This window comes from Pipistrellus hanaki, assembly GCF_964339955.1.
Source record: "Pipistrellus hanaki genome assembly, chromosome: 1".
In the NCBI taxonomy this organism is placed as follows: Eukaryota; Metazoa; Chordata; class Mammalia; order Chiroptera; family Vespertilionidae; genus Pipistrellus; species Pipistrellus hanaki.
The window spans coordinates 206,581,103-206,600,327 of record NC_140503.1 but is presented as its reverse complement, the minus strand read 5'-3'; the positions used below and the strand labels follow the sequence as shown (position 1 = coordinate 206,600,327).

General features: G+C 47.1%; 1 protein-coding gene and 1 long non-coding RNA gene across 3 annotated transcripts in view; one reads left to right on the top strand and one right to left on the bottom strand.

Annotated features, from left to right (window-relative positions):
- Nucleotides 1–19,225, top strand: part of LOC311613108 — a 195,691-nt gene that overhangs the window by 74,065 nt on the left and 102,401 nt on the right. The window lies entirely within an intron of this gene.
- Nucleotides 1,748–19,225, bottom strand: part of HS3ST1 (heparan sulfate-glucosamine 3-sulfotransferase 1) — a 28,982-nt gene continuing 11,504 nt past the window's right edge. For both annotated transcript variants that reach the window (XM_084865385.1, XM_084865386.1), the window contains exon 2: nt 1,748–3,115. In XM_084865385.1, the coding sequence (XP_084721511.1) occupies nt 2,062–3,006 (945 nt within the window). In that variant the 5' untranslated portion in view covers nt 3,007–3,115 and the 3' untranslated portion in view covers nt 1,748–2,061. The remainder of the gene's footprint in view (nt 3,116–19,225) is intronic.

The following is a 19,225-nucleotide window of genomic DNA, read 5'->3' as shown; positions in this document are numbered from 1 at the left end:
GGGTGGGGCAGGGGCCTTGAGAAGGTGAGGCCCCGCTGCAGAGGCTGATACAGAACCAAGGTGACTCACTTTGCTGAGAGCACTCCTGAGAACGCAGGCTCATTCTTGCCCCTCCCTTGTGACTCACTCACACCTCCCAGGATGGAAGACCTTTGGCACCAGGGAAGGAATCTGCAGGTTAAATAGGGAAGAACTTGCCTCAATCTGGGCCCTTTAGTCTGAGTTCAGAAAGAACTGTGTAGCCCAAACCGATTGGCTCAGTGGATAGAGCGTCGGCCTGCGGACTGAAAGGTCCCATGTTCTATTCTAGTCAAGGGCATGTACCTTGGTAGTGGGCACATCCCAGAAGGAGGTGTGCAAGAGGAAGCTGATCAATGATTCTCTCTCATGGATGTTTCTGACTCTCTATCCCTCCCTCTTCCTCTCTGTAAAAAATCAATAAAGTATATTTTTTTTAAAAAAAAAAGAACTGTGTAGTAAGAAATGAATTGTGTGCTTTAGCCATGCAAGGACTCCAAGCCTAGCTGACTTACAGTCAGAGTGAACTTGGGCACAGTCTTTATCTTCTCCATGCCCGTTTCCTCCTTTTTGAACCTGCCATAATGATTCCTTCCCTTCCTGAGGTGGTGTGGGGTAACATTTCAATGAGGTCCTGTTTGCAGAAAATAATCCATCCTGTTCATTTCACTCTTTTGCCCGAATTTAACTATGTCAGGAAATGGCTTTATTTTGCCTGATTGTAGTTTTTGTTTTACCGTAATGAATACGTTTTGATTTCATGAGAAATAACGCACACAATATATTTAATCCCATAAAAGGCCAACTGAAGGAAGACAGCAAAGGAAACTGAGGCTCCTCCAATGGACCAGCTGTTTGGGGGCAGAAGTCAAACTGAAATAGGGTTCTCACATCTGGGCACAGGTGGGCAGGGCTCCTTCTGCACTACCCTCCAGTTTGTGCTTTTCATATATATATATATATATATATATATATGTATTTTTTTTTTTAATTTTAGCCCTTGAAGTTTACATTTTTCCCACATTCAGGTCTCCAAGTTAAGAGGTGGTTACTAAAGATATACATATCTCTGTCTCAAAGCATTTAGCATATGTGTCTACAAATGCATTGTGAGCTTTCAAGAGAAGGACAGTCAGACACCAACCTAAGCCAAAGGCTTCCCCTTTAACCAGCTTTCCCCAGAATCTTCAAGTCGGGGACACATAGATTTTTGCAATGCGTCTTTTCTATTCTAAGTGGCTCTGCAGAGACCCATTGCCACCTGGGGCTGTAAACAGAGTCCCAAGGTCATTCCGAAGGCCGATGCTTTACAGCACTTTATTGCAGGTTTCGCCCACCTCCGGTATTTCTACAAGTACCCTCTGCGCCACAGGTGTATCACAGGGAGCTTCTGACCAGTTGGTAATCATGCTTTGTCCACCTGGAGTTCACATGGAATTAATATCCACGCTTAGATATGTGCTGAAGTCAGGAGTGGCAAAACTGGGGGTCTCAGTGAAGATAAAGTTAAAAAAAAAAAAAAAGTAAATCTGATGACCACAGCAAGACAGTCAAAATTAAAAAGAACAATGAAGGAAAGAAAGGAGGAGAAACGAACATAATATCTGTCAAAACTTGTTTTTGTTTTTTTTTTTTTTTTTTTTTAGCAACAAAGGGCTATGGATTCTCTAATGGGTGCCGACATGGACAGCTATTTTGAGTCAGGGGAAAGTTAATTATATTCCAAAAAGACAGCGTCTCCAGAATTTATTATCATTTCTTTTTTTGCAGTGAGATCTTTTAGTTCCTTCATATAGAGACATAATATTACACAATGTTAACAACCATGAAAAAACAATACAAAATGCCCTCGATTTAACAAGTAGAAAAATATACCTAGTATATATGGCCATTGTGAATCTAATACTGTACAGAAGTTATTTATGGATCTTACAAATAAATTATAGCTTAAATGCCTTTTCAAACGTCTTCTCCCCACCCCCTAAGATGTACACACCAGAACTTACAGTATCGGAAAAGGTTCGGAGGCTAGCTTATTGCCAATCAGTGCCAGTCAAAGGTCCTGCCCACGAGCTCGAAGAACTTCTTGTTCGGCTCGTGGAAATACTCGTGCAGTTTATGGAGGAGTTTGGGGTCCACCTGGGGGTGCGCCCGGCCTTTGGACTCGTGCAAGCAGCGGTCCCGCCCGCCGTCCCGCAGGCAGTAGAAGCCCTTGGTCTTGTTGAAGTAGAAGTTCGAGGCGTTGATCTGCGGGGACAACCTCAGGAACCGCTCCACCTTCTGGATCTCAGGGAAGGGGTCCCTGATGAGGCGGTCGCCGTCCACGATGTGGATGCGGTGCAGTGGGAAGAAGCGCAGCCAGTTGCGCAGGTGCACGTGGTAGAGGCTGCGGTTGAGCGCCTTGTAGTCCACGTTGAGCCGGCCGCCCCGCACCAGGACCTCCTCGATGGACGGGTAGGGCTTGCGCTTCTGCACGTGGTTGTACAGCACCTGCGTGTAGTCCGACAGCACGCGCTCCGACGGGTCCCGCAGGATGAGCAGCAGCCGCAGGGCCGGGTTCATGCCGTGCACCCGCGCAGGCACTTTGGGCGACGTGAAGTACGCAGGGGTCTTCTCCACGGTGAGCTGGTGCGGGGCGGACAGGGGCATCTGGCTGAGGTACCAGCCCAGGCCTTGGCGGTAGTGCTCCTCCCAGTCGAAGAAGTGCACCTCGTTCTCGGCGGCCGCCACGTCCGGGTGCAGGCTGAGCATCTCCAGCAGCGCCCGGGTGCCGCCCTTGCGCACGCCGATGATGATGGTGTGCGGGAGCTGCCTGGCAGAGCCATTGGGGGCCACAGCGCCTTCCGGGGGAGCCTGGTCCAGCAGAGTGGCTGCTTTCCACACCGGCTCCTGGGCTCCGGGGTCCGCCCAGGGCGCCCCGCCGGGGCGGGAAGGCACCAGCTGGAGCTGTGCCACCAGCAGCGCCGCGCCCAGCAGCAGCGTGGCCATGCCGGACACCGCGGGGGCTTCGCTAGGCCGGGCGTTGATGGGGCATGAAGCGCAGCTGCAGGAAGTGCCTCCTGGTCAGGGACACATGGGCGCAGCGGGCAGCAGATTACTAGGAAACAAAGAAGGGAGAATGTTAACTCCAAATCCATGGGCTTCATGGAGTGGACCACTCTGCAGCCGTGTGCAGGGCAGCCACCTCCCTCTCTGGGGCTCTCAGGCTCCTGACCTGGGAAGCAGGGGCCGGGGCCACATGTCTGTGTAGGACCAGGCAGGGATGGTTTAGGCTTAGGGGCATACAGTCTCCATGGCAACTCCAAGAATGCTGTTTTGCTCTAAAGCATGGACAATACACAAGGACAATACACAAAGGAATGGGTGTAGTTGTGTCCTAATACAACTTTATATATTATTTTTATTTTGTTTTACAATAATGTATATGCTTCGTTCTATGTTTGCAAGAAGGGAGGGGGGGGGGGGGCGGCTTGGCTCTGCAGCCATAGTTTGCCAAACTCGCTGTAAAGGAAAGGGTTCTGACTTCAACAGACACCTAGCCCCAGGCCCAGGGGGAGGCGATAGAGGAGCAGACATTGTTCCTGCTCCCTGCCCACCCCCACTTCCCTTCCACCAAGGGCTCCTGATCTAATAGGGCGGGTGAACCTGTTGAAAGATTGATCCTTCAGTTCCAATTCTTCACCCCACTTCACCCCACCCCCCATCCAGAGCTTGCTGTGGCCTCATTGTGAGGGGACTGCCTCACAGTTTCGTTTGGTTTGGCGGATGGCCTGTGGTCAGTCCCCAGCCCAGGCAGTGAAAGGCCCCATGTGTCTCCACTTGCCCTCTCGCCGTGAGAAGAATGGGCCCTGGCAGCCCCCGCTCCCAGCAGGAAGTGGGGGAACAGGTGCAACAGAGCCACCCTGGCTCATGGTGAGAATTCACTCTGGTGCTTGTCAGCCATTGAGGTTTGGGGTGGCTTGTACAGCAACACTCACAGGGGAAAGGTTAACAGATGCAACCTGACTGCAGGCATGGACACGATGTATGTTATGATTACACTCTACGCGGGTCCCATGAGGGCATGTGGTCATTCATTTGGCCTGAAACAGTTGGGGAGGGCTTCAGGGCAGAGGAAATGTTTGACATGGGGCTAGAGGGATAAACATGTGAGGTTACCAGAAAGAGCAAAAAGCCTTCCTGTGTGCTAAGCCTTACCATTTATAACAGCGGTTCTCAACCTGTGGGTCACGGTCCCTTTGGGGGTCGAACGACCCTTTCACAGGGGTCGCCTAAGACATCCTGTGTATCAGATATTTACGTTACGATTCATCACAGCAGCAACATTACAGTTATGAAGTAGCAACTAAAATAACGTTATGGTTGGGGGTCACCACAACATGAGGAGCTGTATTAAAGGGTTGTGGCATTGGGAAGGTTGAGAACCACTGGGGTAGAAACAGGCTGGGATTGGGCACTGGGGTTTCCAGAGCCAGTAATAGTGTTCTCCATCAGGAGGGCATCATCTTTAGACCAGGTTCAAAATTCACGTAGTTTAACTCTTTTTTATATATTTTATTTTTTACAGAGAGGAAGGGAGAGGGATAGAGAGCTAGAAACATCGATGAGAGAGAAACATCGATCAGTTGCCTCCTACACACCCCTTACTAGGGATGTGCCTGCAACCAAGGTACATGCCCTTGACTGGAATCGAACCTGGGACCTTTCAGTCTGCAGGCCAACGCTCTATCCACTGAGCCAAACCGGTTTCGCCTATGTAGTTTAACTCTTGTCCAGAATGTGTAAACAGAGAACCATGCCCAGGGCTTCCATTTTAATGATCAAACCAGTTGAGCTATTTCCCTCAAATATCAACTGTTTGGGGGAAAATGTATATGAAAGAACAAGCAATTAAATAGCTGGAAACCTCTGGAGAATCCCAGAAAGCTGGAGAAGAGACTTGCAAGATTGGGTGGCATCACTGTTAGGAGAAGGGAAGGGAAATGTTTAAGGCTGACTGGTCAGACAAGATGTGGTTCAAGGTTGGCTTTACTGATTGGATAAGCTCAATTTAATGGGCCATTTGCTTTAATCAATGGAACATTTCAGTGTGTTTCAGGCAAATTTCATTTCCTTCTCAAGTGTTCCTGTGGGTCAACAGAACGGGCCGGCTGTGCTTGCCTTGTACATGGTTTTATGTGTGTGTGCACATGTACATGTGTGTGCTTTTTTAAATTTGTGCCCGACTCCAGGCCTCAACCCTCTCCAACCCTGCCTCGCCTGAGTGACAGAGTTGGAGCCCAGATCTGCAAGTCACATTGTCTGACCCTCCTTCCCACTCTGTTAGGAGGTATCCTGGTTAGCACCGTGCACATCATAGATCTTTCTCCTAAAGGGGAATTACCAGCAGTCCCAGAGAGAAGAAATGAAAGGTAGTTTGCCCTTTCAAAACAGAAATGAAAAATAAAAAATAAATAAACTGGGAAGTTAGTAGTTTACAAGCTCCTCATTTCTACTTTAAACTTTCTAAAAATGTATTTACTTATTGTAAGTCTTTCTTCTACATTCCAAAAATATTTAATATTCAAGCTATAAGGAAAGTAAAAGCTTAGCTACTAGTAAAGTCTTATACACACAGAGAAAGACAGAGGGAAACAAAGAGAGAAAAAACAAACAAACGTACACACACACACATATACATGAGTTATATATGGAGAGAGCTATGCGTATAGCATTTGCATGTGTGAAACTTTAGCCAATTAATATGTATACACATATACACTGAGTGTTCAGATTATTATGATCTCTGAATGCATAATAATCTGGCCACTCAGTGTATATACTATATAATATAAGGCTGATATGCAAATTGTCCCTTCAACCAGGAGTTTGACTAGCAGGCAGGCCAGCCAACTGCCCATGTCCCCTCCCCCTGGCCAGGCTGGCAGGACCCACCCATGCACAAATTCATGTACCAGGCCTCATATATGTAAATATATACACACCACACACACATACACACACACACTGAGTGGCCAGATTAATATGCATTCAAAGATCATAATAATCTGGTCACTCAGTGTATATCATGTGTATATGTATGCACACACACACATACATATATATCTGTATATGTAAATTTATATATAAAAAATATATCACAAACACTGACCATCAAGAGCCACAGTCTTTCTGTAGTAGTCTGATAATTGTTCAGTGGCACAGACATAATTTCTGGGCCCCTTAATAACACTTGTAGAAAAGCAAAGATCCCCACATTCAGGTGAGCCTATAAGCCAGAACATCTGAGCCGAATGAATCCTAACAGTGGGATTCTGAACATCAAGGCAAAAGAGAGCCATTGAGCCACTGCCTTCCATTTTGTGGGGGAGGAGGCCTTGAGTTGACTTGCCCACAGTCACATGGAGAATCCAGGCTTGAACTTGTGGCTCCTGAGTTACAGTTCTGTGTTCTATCTGCTATAACTTCTTCCTCCTAAGTGTGGGGTCTTAACATCCACTAATGGCAATGGTTTGGGGATCCTAAACAAAAAGATATCCAAAACTTATCCAGCAATGACAACCCTCTGGCCACCAACTCCAGCATCACTGGATACTCACAGAGTGAAACACATTCCCTAGTTCTATTCAGTAGGAGAGTCAAAGGACTTACACAGGTGGTGGGGTCAGGAGTCCTTCTCTAGGTTTGACCTGAGTCCAAGTGACTTAACCTCTCCTAGTCTCGGTCTCCTCATCCATAGAATAGTGATAATCTCACCATCTCCAGTGGTTACCTTTGGACTGTGTGTCAGTGAGATGCCATGGATCAATAAGCACCATACAAAGAAGTCCACTGTGGGCCACACATGCACTTTTTCCCTTCCCAGACAAATACTGACTGGATTATGCTACATATCTAACATTTTATCTAAGCATTGCCACGGGTGCCCATTTTTACGAATGCCTTCTCCCTTCCGTAATGCCAACCACAGCCTCCCCACCGCAGGCACGTGGAATGTGAATTGTATAGATGAAAGTATACCACAGTTTTAGTTCATTCTCAGAAAAACTAAAATCTTCACTGGCAATCAAGAGATGAGAGTAGCCCTGAATGGTTTGGCTCAGTGGATAGATTGTCGGCCTGCGGACTCAAGGGTCCCAAGTTCGATTCCAGCCAAGGGCATGTACCTTGGTTGCAGGCACATCCCCAGTGGGGGGTATGCAGGAGGCAGCTGATCGATGTTTCTCTTTCATCAATGTTTTTAACTCTCTATCCCTCTCCCTTCCTCTCTGTAAAAACATCAATAACATATATTTTTTTAAAAAAATGAGAATAACCCTTCCATGAGGTGACGATAACCACTATTCATTTATGTGTCCATGGTACTTAGTCAAATCTTGCCCTGGGTCAAATCATGTATTATTACCACTTTTATTATAAATGCGGAAATGACCCACATGTGCACTTTAAAATTTTCCAGGAGCCACGCTAAAAACAATGCAATAAAGTGCCGGCTCCTGGTCAGAGTCCAGGCCCCCTATTGTGCCCTTCCAAGGCCTGGGTGATTTCCAGGACCCAGTGGGTGCTGGAGTTCCTATTTGCTGATGGACACGTCAAATGTGATGGAAAGTAAAGCACACGTCCAAAGGTCCTAAGAAAGACTTTTCATTCAGTGTAAGGGAAACCCAATAGTTTGTCTCTAAAAATGACTGCATCCAAAGTGAGTTTTTCAGCCCCTGGAGAGTCAAACAGAAACCAGATGTTGAAGGGCGGGCTCAGCATTTCTAATGAGAGTTGGACAGGGTCACCTGAGAGTCTAGAAAATATTTTAATTAAAAAAAAAAGGAGGGGAAGCAGTGAAATAACCCTTCAAAAAATTTTAATTTTCTCCTTAAGTTTTCTTATTCCATGATTCACATCATGACCTAGATTTCAAATGTAATTAACTGCAATATATTCTCCAAGTCCCACCCCCCGGAGATTCATGAGAGAATGAAATACCAAGAGTATTTCACAGGAGGGGCATTCAGTGCGTCGGGAACAGTTGTGTCGGTGATCCCTGCACATGAGAGGGACACAACTGTCACAGGCAAGCGTCTCCCCAAAAGAACAGGGATGAGCAAAGCACTCAGTCACACATCCCTTAAGGGTTTAAGAAAAGGGTTGGAAAGGAAAAGATTACTTACTGAGTGCCCAGTATGTGCCAGACAGTAAGTACTCATATATGAATGACCCCTTCGGATACTCGCAACAATACCAACAGTTATTCTTCTCATTGTAGTTTACATTTTTAAAAATATACATTTTTATTTACTTCAGAGTGAAAACAAGAGGACGAGAGAGATAGAAACATCAATGATGAGAGAGAATCATTAATTGGCTGCTTCCTGCACGCCCCCCCTGGTGATCGAGCCCACAACCCGGCATGTGCCTTTGACCAGAATCAAACTTGAGACCCTTTGGTTCACAGGTCAACACTCTATCCACTGAGCCAAACCAGCTAGGGCTTATTTTACATTTTTTAAGCAACAAGAAGATAGCATGCAGACGTGGAAAAACAAAGAAGTGTTTGCAATTGGAAAGATCCAGGCTAGAATTCTTACAGTTGCCTGACCTCCGGTAAGAAGCTTCTTACCTATCGGGGTTCAGTGTGCAATTCTGCACAATGGGCTAAAACCTGTGTATGCCATTGTGATTAAACAAGACTCCCCACACTGAATAAATAAATCACAGTGCCTTCCTCTCCATGAGGAATAGGAAATCCTGCTATTCAGGTTGAATGACCTCTTCAAGGTCACAGACCCAGGAAGTATGAAAACTAAAATTCTACAGGTCATCTCTGAAGCCCACTGCATCCTGCCTGTGACCGGTGATGCCTCTGTGGGCAGTGGGAGTGTGATCCAGGCAGGGGCGGCTTAGCAAGAGCAGGGTGAGCTAGAAGAGAGGACCAGAGCCTTTCTACTGCAATGCAGGACTGCCTCTCTCCAGCTTCGGGTGCCGAATGATCTCATTTTCTGGAATGCACTGGTTAAAGACAGTTTGAACAAGGGAGCTGTCATTCCCCAATCCAACGACTTTGGAGCAATCAGCAGGATAAGATCATTTGTTCACGTTCAGAGTCACACACATCTTCACTTTTGTCCTTGCACAACTACTGATGAACGCTTGGCAGGGGTGTCAAATGTCCCTCCTGGCAGGTATTCTTGGAAACTGATAAAGAGGAAACAGGTGTAGCTCGTGCCTGTCAGTCTGGGAAAAGGCAGTGGTATCTCAAGGCATGCATAAATATTTATTTTCTAGAAATTGCCTACACATGACACTTTTCAACAAACGCTGACATTCGCTTTTGTTTGGATTTACTGATGGCGATTGTTGCACAGTTAAGATGGAAAGGACCCAAGGTCAGTCCCGGGAATCCTGGTAAGTTTTCCTGGGCCACATTTACCATCTTGGACAAAGAAGGGGGTTGGCTCATTTTCCTCTCAGAAAGGGGGTAGACCCTCAATTCTCCTCCTCCAGCCTTCCATGCTCCCCTGTATCTGCACAATGCTGGGAGGTTCCTCCCTATTTCATAAGGGTGATTGGATATTGAGCATGACTCCCCTGGACTGAAGGAAGGAGGTACCCAGGCAAGCCAGGAAAGTGCAGCGTGGTGTGGCAACAGGCACAGGGATTCAGGGCCACCAGAAATAACTGGCAATGTCATTTCTGAGCCTCTGAGAACTCCAGGATGCACTGGGGATGAACAATGTGGCCTGTCCCTAAGAGAGTCTGAGGTCAACCCACCCAGTCTTCTCCAGATAAGGTGGGGATCTGGATTAGAAGCTGCAGGTGGGAGGTGACTGAAGCTTCCCTCCCAGAAGCTCAGCCCAATGCTTTCCAAACTCAGTACACTCCAATCCCCTGGAGATCTACTTCCAAATGCAGATTCAGATTTGAACGGTTGGTGAGACCTGGGTGTCTGTGTTTCTAACAAATTCCCAGGAAAATTGGCTGCTCATTTGGGCCCTTGGATGGTGAGAGCCCCAGGATCTTGCAACCTCTGGGCCCAACTGTGAGCCTGGAACTTTCGGGCCCAGCTGTGAGCTTGGAATCTCTGGGCCTATCTGGATTTGGATTCTAGTCACCTTGACCTTGAGCAGGGTGGCCAGTTTTCTTTTGGTTTCTGTTCTTAACTGTTGTTTGTTTTTAACTGCAGGATGAAAACAACTGCAGAAGACAAAATAGAGGGATCGGGCTGGCTTCAGAGGTGGTGTTATCCCCAGAGCTGGGCAGAGGGGAGATGCTATATTTCACAGAGGATTTGGGGCCCAAACCTGGCTCAAATCTCAGCTCTACTTCTGACAACCCTGCAGGCAGCTTTGAAGCTCGTAGTCTTAGTTCGAAGGCACTGGCCCTACATTTCACCTGCGAGGCTTCAGTACAACAGGCTGTGTGCTAAGGATGTTAGCATATTGCCTGGCCCATGGCAAGCCCTCAAATCCTGGGAGCTATTTTTGTCCCTAAGAAAGAGAGCTGTGTGGTATAAATGGGATCCAGGCATGATAATTAGTCAAACTCATTTGTTCACGATCCACAGCACTGCAGTGACTCAACCAGAGGGAGGCTCGAGGAAACAAGGACAGCAGCGCCTAGATGAGGTGCTGGTGCTCTGTTTCTAAGGGGCTCACAGCTACTGAGTCCTTTGTGACTGCCCCGCCCCCTCAGGAATGATGGGCAGCCAGGTCTGTGAGTCTGGGAAGGAAAAGGAGGAGCAGCTACCTCTCCTCCACGTGTTTAATCTGCACCGCTGTGCACAGGAGGCAGCCTTGACCTAAATAAATCCTTCATTATAGGCAGCACACATGGAGCTTCATGACAGGAGGGAGGATGGGCCTCTCTTATTACTTGGTGCAGCTGAGTGGAAAGGGGGGCTGGGCCAGCAGACAAGGAATGGGAGCAGCTGCCTCAGTGCATGCCAGTGGGTATGGTCTTCTGATCCTGCTCAGGGTGAGATCTAACCTCCACACAGGTGCCCTCTGAATGTGGGAGTCTCCTGGCAGGAGTGGACAGTTGACATCACTCTGTGGATTAGAGCACCCAGAAATCCCATACATCTCCCCAGAAAGAACCAGGAAAGACACAAGGTGCATTAGATGCTGAAGGGCCACGAGCCATCCCCTTGTCTTGTCCAGATCCCTGCAGAAGAGAAAACTGAGACAGGCAGAGAACAAGAACCCCAAGGTCAAGCATGAGGCAGTGGAGCTGAATCAGAAATGGAGGTCTCCAGATGCCCTTGCCACTGCACAAGACATGGGAGGCTGGGTTCCTTTTGTGTTGGGGTAGAAAACATTGAATAGTTTGTAGCTAAAATGTAAATGCGTGTACAAATCAAACTAAATTCTTCCACTGAACTGGCAAAGGTGGGGGAGGATTGGCCTCATTTCTGGGGCTAGCCTGTAGGGACTTAATGTTTGTGTTCTCCCAGATGCATGCGTATTTGGGAGGGACTCAGGATTAGAGAAGGTCTTGAAGATGAGACATATGATGGATTAGTGTCATTCTAAGGCAGGGGTGGGGAAACTATTTTCTGCCAAGAGCCATTTGGATCTTTAAACATCATTCAAAGACCATACAAAATTATTAACTTAAAAATTAGCCTGTTAAAACTAAAACCATTTCACCTAAGAACAGGAATGAGACAGGAATGCCTACTTTCACCACTCCTGTTTAACATAATACTAGAAGTGCTAGCCATAGCAATTAGACAAGTAGAAGAAATAAAAGGTATCCAAATTAGAAAAAAAGACCTACTAGTAAAACTGCCATTATTTGCAGGTGACATGATACTGTACATAAAAAACCCTAAAGACTCCATCAAAACATTATTAGACTTAATAAATGAATTCAGCAATGTAGCAGGATACAAAATTAATGCCAAGAAATCTATGGCATTTTTATATACCAATAGTGAACTTACAGAGAGAGAGATTTAAAAAACGATCCAATTTACCATTGCACCCCAAAAAATTAAGATACCTAGGAATAAACTTAATTAAGGAGGTAAAAGATCCATACTCTGAAACTACAAGACACTAAAAAAAGAGATAGAGGAAGATATAAGCAGATGGAAGAACATACCGTGTTCATGGATTGGTAGAATCAACATAATTAAAATGTCCATACTACCCAAAGCAATCTATAGATTCAACTCACTCCCTATTAAAATATCAATGGCATATTTCACAGACTTAGAACAAACTGTTCAAAAACCATCTGGAATAATAATAATAATAATAATAATACCCCTAATAGCTGTAGCAGTCCTGAGAAAGAAGAAAAAAGTAGGAGGAATCTCAATACCAATACCAGATATCAAGCTTTATTACAAAGCCACTGTCCTCAAAACTGCTTGGTACTGGCACAAGAACAGACATAGAGACCAATGGAACAGATCCCAGAAATCAACCCAAAACATTATGCTTAATTAATATTTGACAAAGGAGGAAAGAACATAAAATGGAATCAGGATATTCTCTTCAATAAATGGTGTTGGGAAAATTGGACAGATACATGCAAATAAATAAATAAATAAATAAATAAATAAATAAAACTAGATCACTAACTTACACCCTACATAAAAATAAACTCAAAATGGATAAAAGACTTAAACCTAAATGGGAAACCATAAAAAATATTAGAGGAATCCACACGCAGCAATATCTCAGACATAAAGCCAAGCAATATCTTCACTAATACTGGTCCTAGGGCAATGGAAACTAAAGAGAAAATAAACAAGTGGGACTACATAAAAATAAAAAGCTTCTGCACAGCAAAAGAAAGCATCAGCAAAACAACACAAAAGCCCACTACATGGGAGAACATATTTGTCAATGTTATCACCAATAAGGATTTAATCTGCAACATTTACAGGGAACTCATACGACTTAACAAAAGAAAGTTATAATCAAAATTAAAAAAAAAAAAATGGACCTAAATAGATACTTTTTGAAAGAGGACATAAGGAAGGCCAAGAGACATATGAAAACATGCTCAAAGTCACTAAACATCTGAGAGATGCAAATCAAAACAACAATGAGGTATCATCTCACACCTGTCAGGATGGATATCATCAACAAATCAACAAACAGTAAGTGCTTCTATCATTAACAAGTTAACAAAAGACAAGTGCTGGTGAGGATGCAGACTGGTGCAGCCACTGTGGAGAACAGTATGGAGTTTCCTCAAAAAACTAAAAATGGCACTCCCATCTGACCCAGTGAACCCACTTCTAGGAATATATCCCAAGAAACCAGAAACACCAATCAGAAAGGATATATGCACCCCCTATGTTCATAGCAGCACCATAGCTAAGATTTGGAAACAGCCTAAGTGCCCATCTGCAGATGAGTGGATTAAAAAACTGTGGTACTTCTACATGATGGAATATTATGCTGCAGTAAAAAAGAAGGAATTTTTACCATTTGCAACAGCATGGATGGAACTGGAGAGCATTATGATAAGCAAAATAAGCCAGTCAGAGAAAGATAAATATCACATGATCTCACTCATTTGTGGAATATAATAAACAACATAAACTGATGATCAAAAACAGATCCAGATACAAAGAAGCATCGGTCAGATTATCAAACCTCAGAGGGAAGGCAGGGGAGGGTGAGGATAAGGGGGTGGGGGTAAGCAGGAGAGATCAACCAAAGGACTTGTATGCATGCATATAAGCCTAACTAATAGACATAGACACGGGGGGAAGAAAGGGGAGGGAATGAGTGGGGGGATGGGGGGCTAGGGAGGGATAAGGACATATATGTAATACCTTAATCAATAAAGGAAAAAATAAATTTAAAAATTAGCCTGTTAAATATGGTCAAACATTTAATTGACCCACCCTTAATGCCTTGGCAAGGCCAGACCAAATGATTTCTTGGGCCTTATAGGGCCCTTGGCCTATACTCTCCCCACCCCTGTAAGGAGAGGAAGAGAGACCAGAGCTCTCTGCCGCAGGAGCACATGAGGAGATGACAACCACAGGGGAGCCAGGGGAGAGCTCCCAGCAGGAGTGGGATCATTGGCATCTTGCTCTTCAACTTCCCAGACTGCAGAGCTGAAAATCAATGCTGTTGCTGTTTAGGCCCCGGTCTGTGGTGTTTTGTTAGGGCTGCTGGGCAGACTAATACTCAGCCCTTAGAAGAAACAGTAAGTGTCTGCTGTGTACGTCTTTCCAGGGAGGGGCTCACCTGTCTCCTGGATCCCGGCAGGTGGCATCAACCTAGGAAGCTGGTGTCCTGGGAGGGACTACAGCCAGAGGCTGTGCGTGTGCATGTGATCTGCCTGAAACGCCAGCTGCCTCAGCTCTGCAGATGGTCTTGGAGGCAAGGCACCAATGCCCTCTGGTCTTTTGCCCTTACAGATCCAACCACGGGTATTGATGTGAAAACTCCTGATTTTTATGAATGGAATAAATGGGTGTTAGTTGCCACATAAGGCATACTTGAGAAAAGTAAAAAACTAGAGGGCAAGTCTGCAGAGACTGGTGCCTGAGGTCTATATGTGGCCCACACGTGATTGCTCAAATTTTTACATGGCACTCTGATGTTTCTAAGACTGCAGAGCATTCCTGGGGATTGGGAGATAATGCAGCTGCTGTCCGCAGGAGCTCCCTGCAGAGTAGAAGACACACATGCAAGGAAACCAGCCACCATGTGGGTAGGAGTAGCGATCCGGTCACAGGCACATGAGAGTACAAAGGAGAGGTGGAGCTGGTAGAGGAGCAGAGAGGGCCTGCCTGGTCCGATTGCCTGGGAGAGGACTCCAAAGTTCAGGCCTAATCCGGAAGAGACTAGGCATCTGCTGGGCGGGAGTCCCCCGGGAACATGCATGCTGGTAGGTCTGCAGCAGGAACAGGGTTCGGCTGTGCTGGGGTTGGCTTTGGATACAGTAACTGGGAGGCAGGAGAAATAGGAGGCCACACCAGCCAGGAGGGCCAGGACCTGAGATTTAGGTGCACAGTAGACTGGCAGAGGGCCTGTCCAAAAATAAAAAAATAGTCAACAAATAACAGTGCCAACTAGGAGAAGGAGAAAGGGGACACTCCAAACAATGTCAGTGGGATTGTAAACTGGTGCAGCCACTATTGCAAACAGTATGAAGTTTCCTCCAAAAACCAAAACTTGAGCTTCCACACAACCCAACAGTTGCACTTCTGGGTATTTATAACACACACACACACACACACACACACACACACACACACACACAAACACACAACAAAAACCTCACATTCATTCAGGAAGATATATGCGCCCTATGTTCTTTGCAGCAACATTTACAATAGCCCAAACACAGAAGCAACCTAGGTGTCCATCGATAGATGAATGGATAAAGACCTCATTTTCCACAAGTAAATGGAATATGACTCAGCCATAAAAATGAATGAAACCTTGCCATTTGCAACAACATGGATGGGCCTACAGGGTATTGTGCTAAGTGACGCAAGTCGGAGGGAGAAAGACAGATCCCATCTGATTCCCCTTCCATGTGGAATCCAACAAAACAAAACACTTGACTAAAGTAAACAAAACAGAAACAGATCCATAGATACAGAGCACAAGCTGCTGGTTGCCAGGCTGATGGAGGGGGACTGGAAGGGGGGTGGGGGTGGGAAGAGTGTGAAAAAAAAAAAGAAAAAAGAAGAAAACAGTGTGAAGAAAAGCACCATGGCAACAAGAGGAAGCACAGAGTCCTGCACTCGAAGCCCAGCAGGCTGCAAGTTGTGGCAAGGTAATGGAAAGTCGTGGCAACCACAGGTTTGGCCCAAGGGCTTCTGTTAGTCTTTCCTTTGGACATGCATGTCCTGGTTTAACCTGACCGTTTACATGGAGACATCTCAGTGAGCCCTGAGTCCTGACCCGTACGGGGAACGGCACGAGGGATGAAACACTGACTCACACACCCCGGCCTGTGAGGAGCTGACGGGAGACAGGCATGGGAGCCATGAAAACACGGCTCGTAGCTGGCCTTGGTGTTACACTGCCTGGATTTTACCCTTTTTGGAATGAAAGCATGGCCGTTCATGCAATAGCCCTGGATAAAGCCACAGCACGTAGCGTTATCCTCCACCCCACACACGTCCACACATGGCTGGGATTTCTATTTGTCCTTTACTTGAAAAAGAATTTTTTTAAATAGTACTCAAGCTATGTATCCCTAAAGTCTTAAGCTCCAGGTTCTGCAAAAGGAATTAGTATTTCATTCCCTCTGACACGAGCTTTACTTTAGCCAGGATGGATTTGCTTTAAACAGGGCTGCCTGCCTTATTATCTTACTCATCTCCCAATCTTTAAATGCCACCTAATCCATTCACAAGAGCACCACCTGGGTACTGCACTTGACACAGCCATCGCTGGGACCTCCTGTTAATTCTTCTCACAGTTTCAATGTCGTCCGATTAAACATAATACTATGTGTTAAGGTAAACCATCTCCAGCCTGGTCAAGTATTCTTTCTGGGTGATTCATGCTTTATACTTTTAAAATAACATGCATTTATTGTAACAAACTATTTGAAACAAGCTGGCCCATAGAGTACATTGGAGTAAGAAAAGGTAGCAGGTGAGGGCGATTCTGAACACAGGGGACTGTCCCCTCACAGGTCCGGTCGGCCTGGGGACCAGAGTGGTGGGGGCTCAGTCACAGGTGAAGGTAGGCTTCTCCTCCCAAGACCACAGCCATAGACAAGGCCCGGGAGCAGGGGCCTGCAAAGCTGGGGAAATGCCCATGCAGCCACCATGAGAGACCTCTGGAAAGGACGGGATTCAGGCTGATCTTGACTTTGCCCAGAGAACATTTCCTCAGGTCGCTCTGACCCCTGAGTGGAGCAACAAAGCCTGGCTGCCTCTCTGAGCTCAGGGAACCTGAGCCCAACTGTCCTCCTTTCGGAGAAGACTGGTGTTTCTAGATACGATGATGGTATTTCCACTTTCCAACTCCCGGGACCTGAGGCCCTTCACCCTTCAAGCCACAGCTCATTTGGCCGAAAATCCTGGCTTCCTGGATCAGGCACAAGGTGGGGGGAACCCAGCTCTGGAGTCAAGCCCACAGCATCCTAACAACGTCCCCTGTGCACGAGGGGCCTCCCAGGACAACGGAAAATGCAGTGCCTGATGCAGCCATGTGGGCTGAGCTGAGGCGAACACCCACAGCTCAGTGCCTCCACCCTGTGGCTGCTGCTCCCCCAAGGGCTGGTGGCAGGACTGTGCTCACTGAGCTGAAGAGTACAGGTCACTGTGCTAGAGGGGCGAGAACACATAAAGCAGAGCGCCTATTAAAGCTCCAGGCTGGCATGCACCTGAGCTTTCTCAACCACAGAAAGCCTTGGCCACGCTGACCTTCTGATGGGAAGGAAGGTGTGGCACTCTTCCATGACCATTGCCAGGAAGCACACCATTATTTATCACGGGCCGGGAGGAGGTAGATGGGAGAGCATCCAAGACAGACCTGAAAGAACACCACATATCCACCCGGAGGAGGAAGGTCAGAGGTGCCAGATGCAAGGCGGAGGGAACAGCATGTGTCAAGGGTGGGAACGGCCACATTCCAGGCTCATCTGGGAACAAGGGGCGGTGGCCCCGAGGTCAGAACAGGAGGTGTGTGCACAGCGGGGAGGATGAGGAGAGATGATGCCAGGGAGATGAGGATGCAATGTGACTGCCAGGCTGCGGGATTGGAATTCCATTGTGACTTTTACTACGAAGCCAAGCAGGCAAGGATGAACCGCTGTGAGCTCCCCCACATGCCTGCAGCGCTCCTTGTGAAACACCGCCTTTAATCCTCAGGACTCTGTGAAAAAGAGGGCACTGGGCCCTCAGACTATATGTTTTTCAACAATTATTTGACCCAGGTTTTGGTGCTCTCAACTACATCCCCATCCTCCTAGAATTGGATCTACTAAAACAGATTACAGAAGGGTATGAACATATACAATTAGGCCTAGCCAAATTAGCTCAGTGGATAGAGCATTGGCCCATAGACGAAAAGGTCTGGGCTTTGATTCCAATCGAGGGTTTGATTCAGTTGCAGGCTTGATCCCTGGCCTCGGAAGGGGCACATGTGGGAGGCAAGCAATCGATGTCTCTTTCACATCGATGTTTCTCTCTCTGTCCACTCTCTCTAATTAATGGAGAAATACCCTCATGGGAGGATTAACAACACCCTCAAGCACCTCAAAATCATGAGAAACCTAGACCCAGCCAGCCCCAACCCCACTGAGTGAGATACAGACCTGGCTGGCCCCACCCTATCAAGCCCCACCAGGTAGGGGTCACAGCCTCAGGTCCCCTGTCAAACCCACTGGGTGGGAGGCATGGTCTGAGTTACCCTGTGAACCCCCACTGGGTGAGATGCACAACCTGAGGTCCCCCTTCAAGCCTCGCCAGACAGGGGCGTGGGGGCACCTACTAATCACTCATAATGGCTTGTTATGGAAACCTGGCTTCTGCTGTGGCGTAGCCATCTTGTGATGGTGTGATGGTCAATTTGCATATTAGCTCTTTATTATATAAGACTAGAGGCTCAGCACATGAAATTCACACATGGTGGAACAGTCTCTAAGCCTGACCTGTGATCAGGGGCATCTTCCTGAGGTGCCCAAAGCTGCCCCTGTCCCCTGCTCTCACCTACCTCTGGTTCCTCATTTGCCATTGGATATCGGTGCCTGACAACCAGGGGAAGGGGCCTAGAGGTCAGCTGTTCCTGCCTGCTTGCCAGCCTCTCCCCCGCTTCGGGTTGCCCTCTGTGTGTGGGGTGACCATCTGGGCGGGGCCTTGGCCTGGCACCCCACATCCCTCAGTTCCCTGTTTGCTTGGAAACTGCTGGCTGGGGTAAGGGACCAAGAGGTGGTCAGTGCACCTCATAGTGACTGGTTCTAGAGTCGTTCTGGTTGTTCTGACATTAGGGTTGATTTGCATATTACCCTTTTATTATATAGGAGAGAGGCCCGGTGCATGCGTTCGGGCCAGCTGGTCTGCCCTAACGGGGTCCCTGGATTGGGGTGGAGGTCCCTGCTGGGAGGTGCACAGCCAGCCTGGGCAAGGGGCCATGCCCCTTATTGGGGTGGGGGTCCTGGCAGGCCTGGGCAAGGAGCTGATAGTTCTGGTCTCTGGTCATTCTACCATTTTGGTTGCTGGGCTTTTTATAATATAGGATTATTACACTATTTTCCATGTGGACAACTA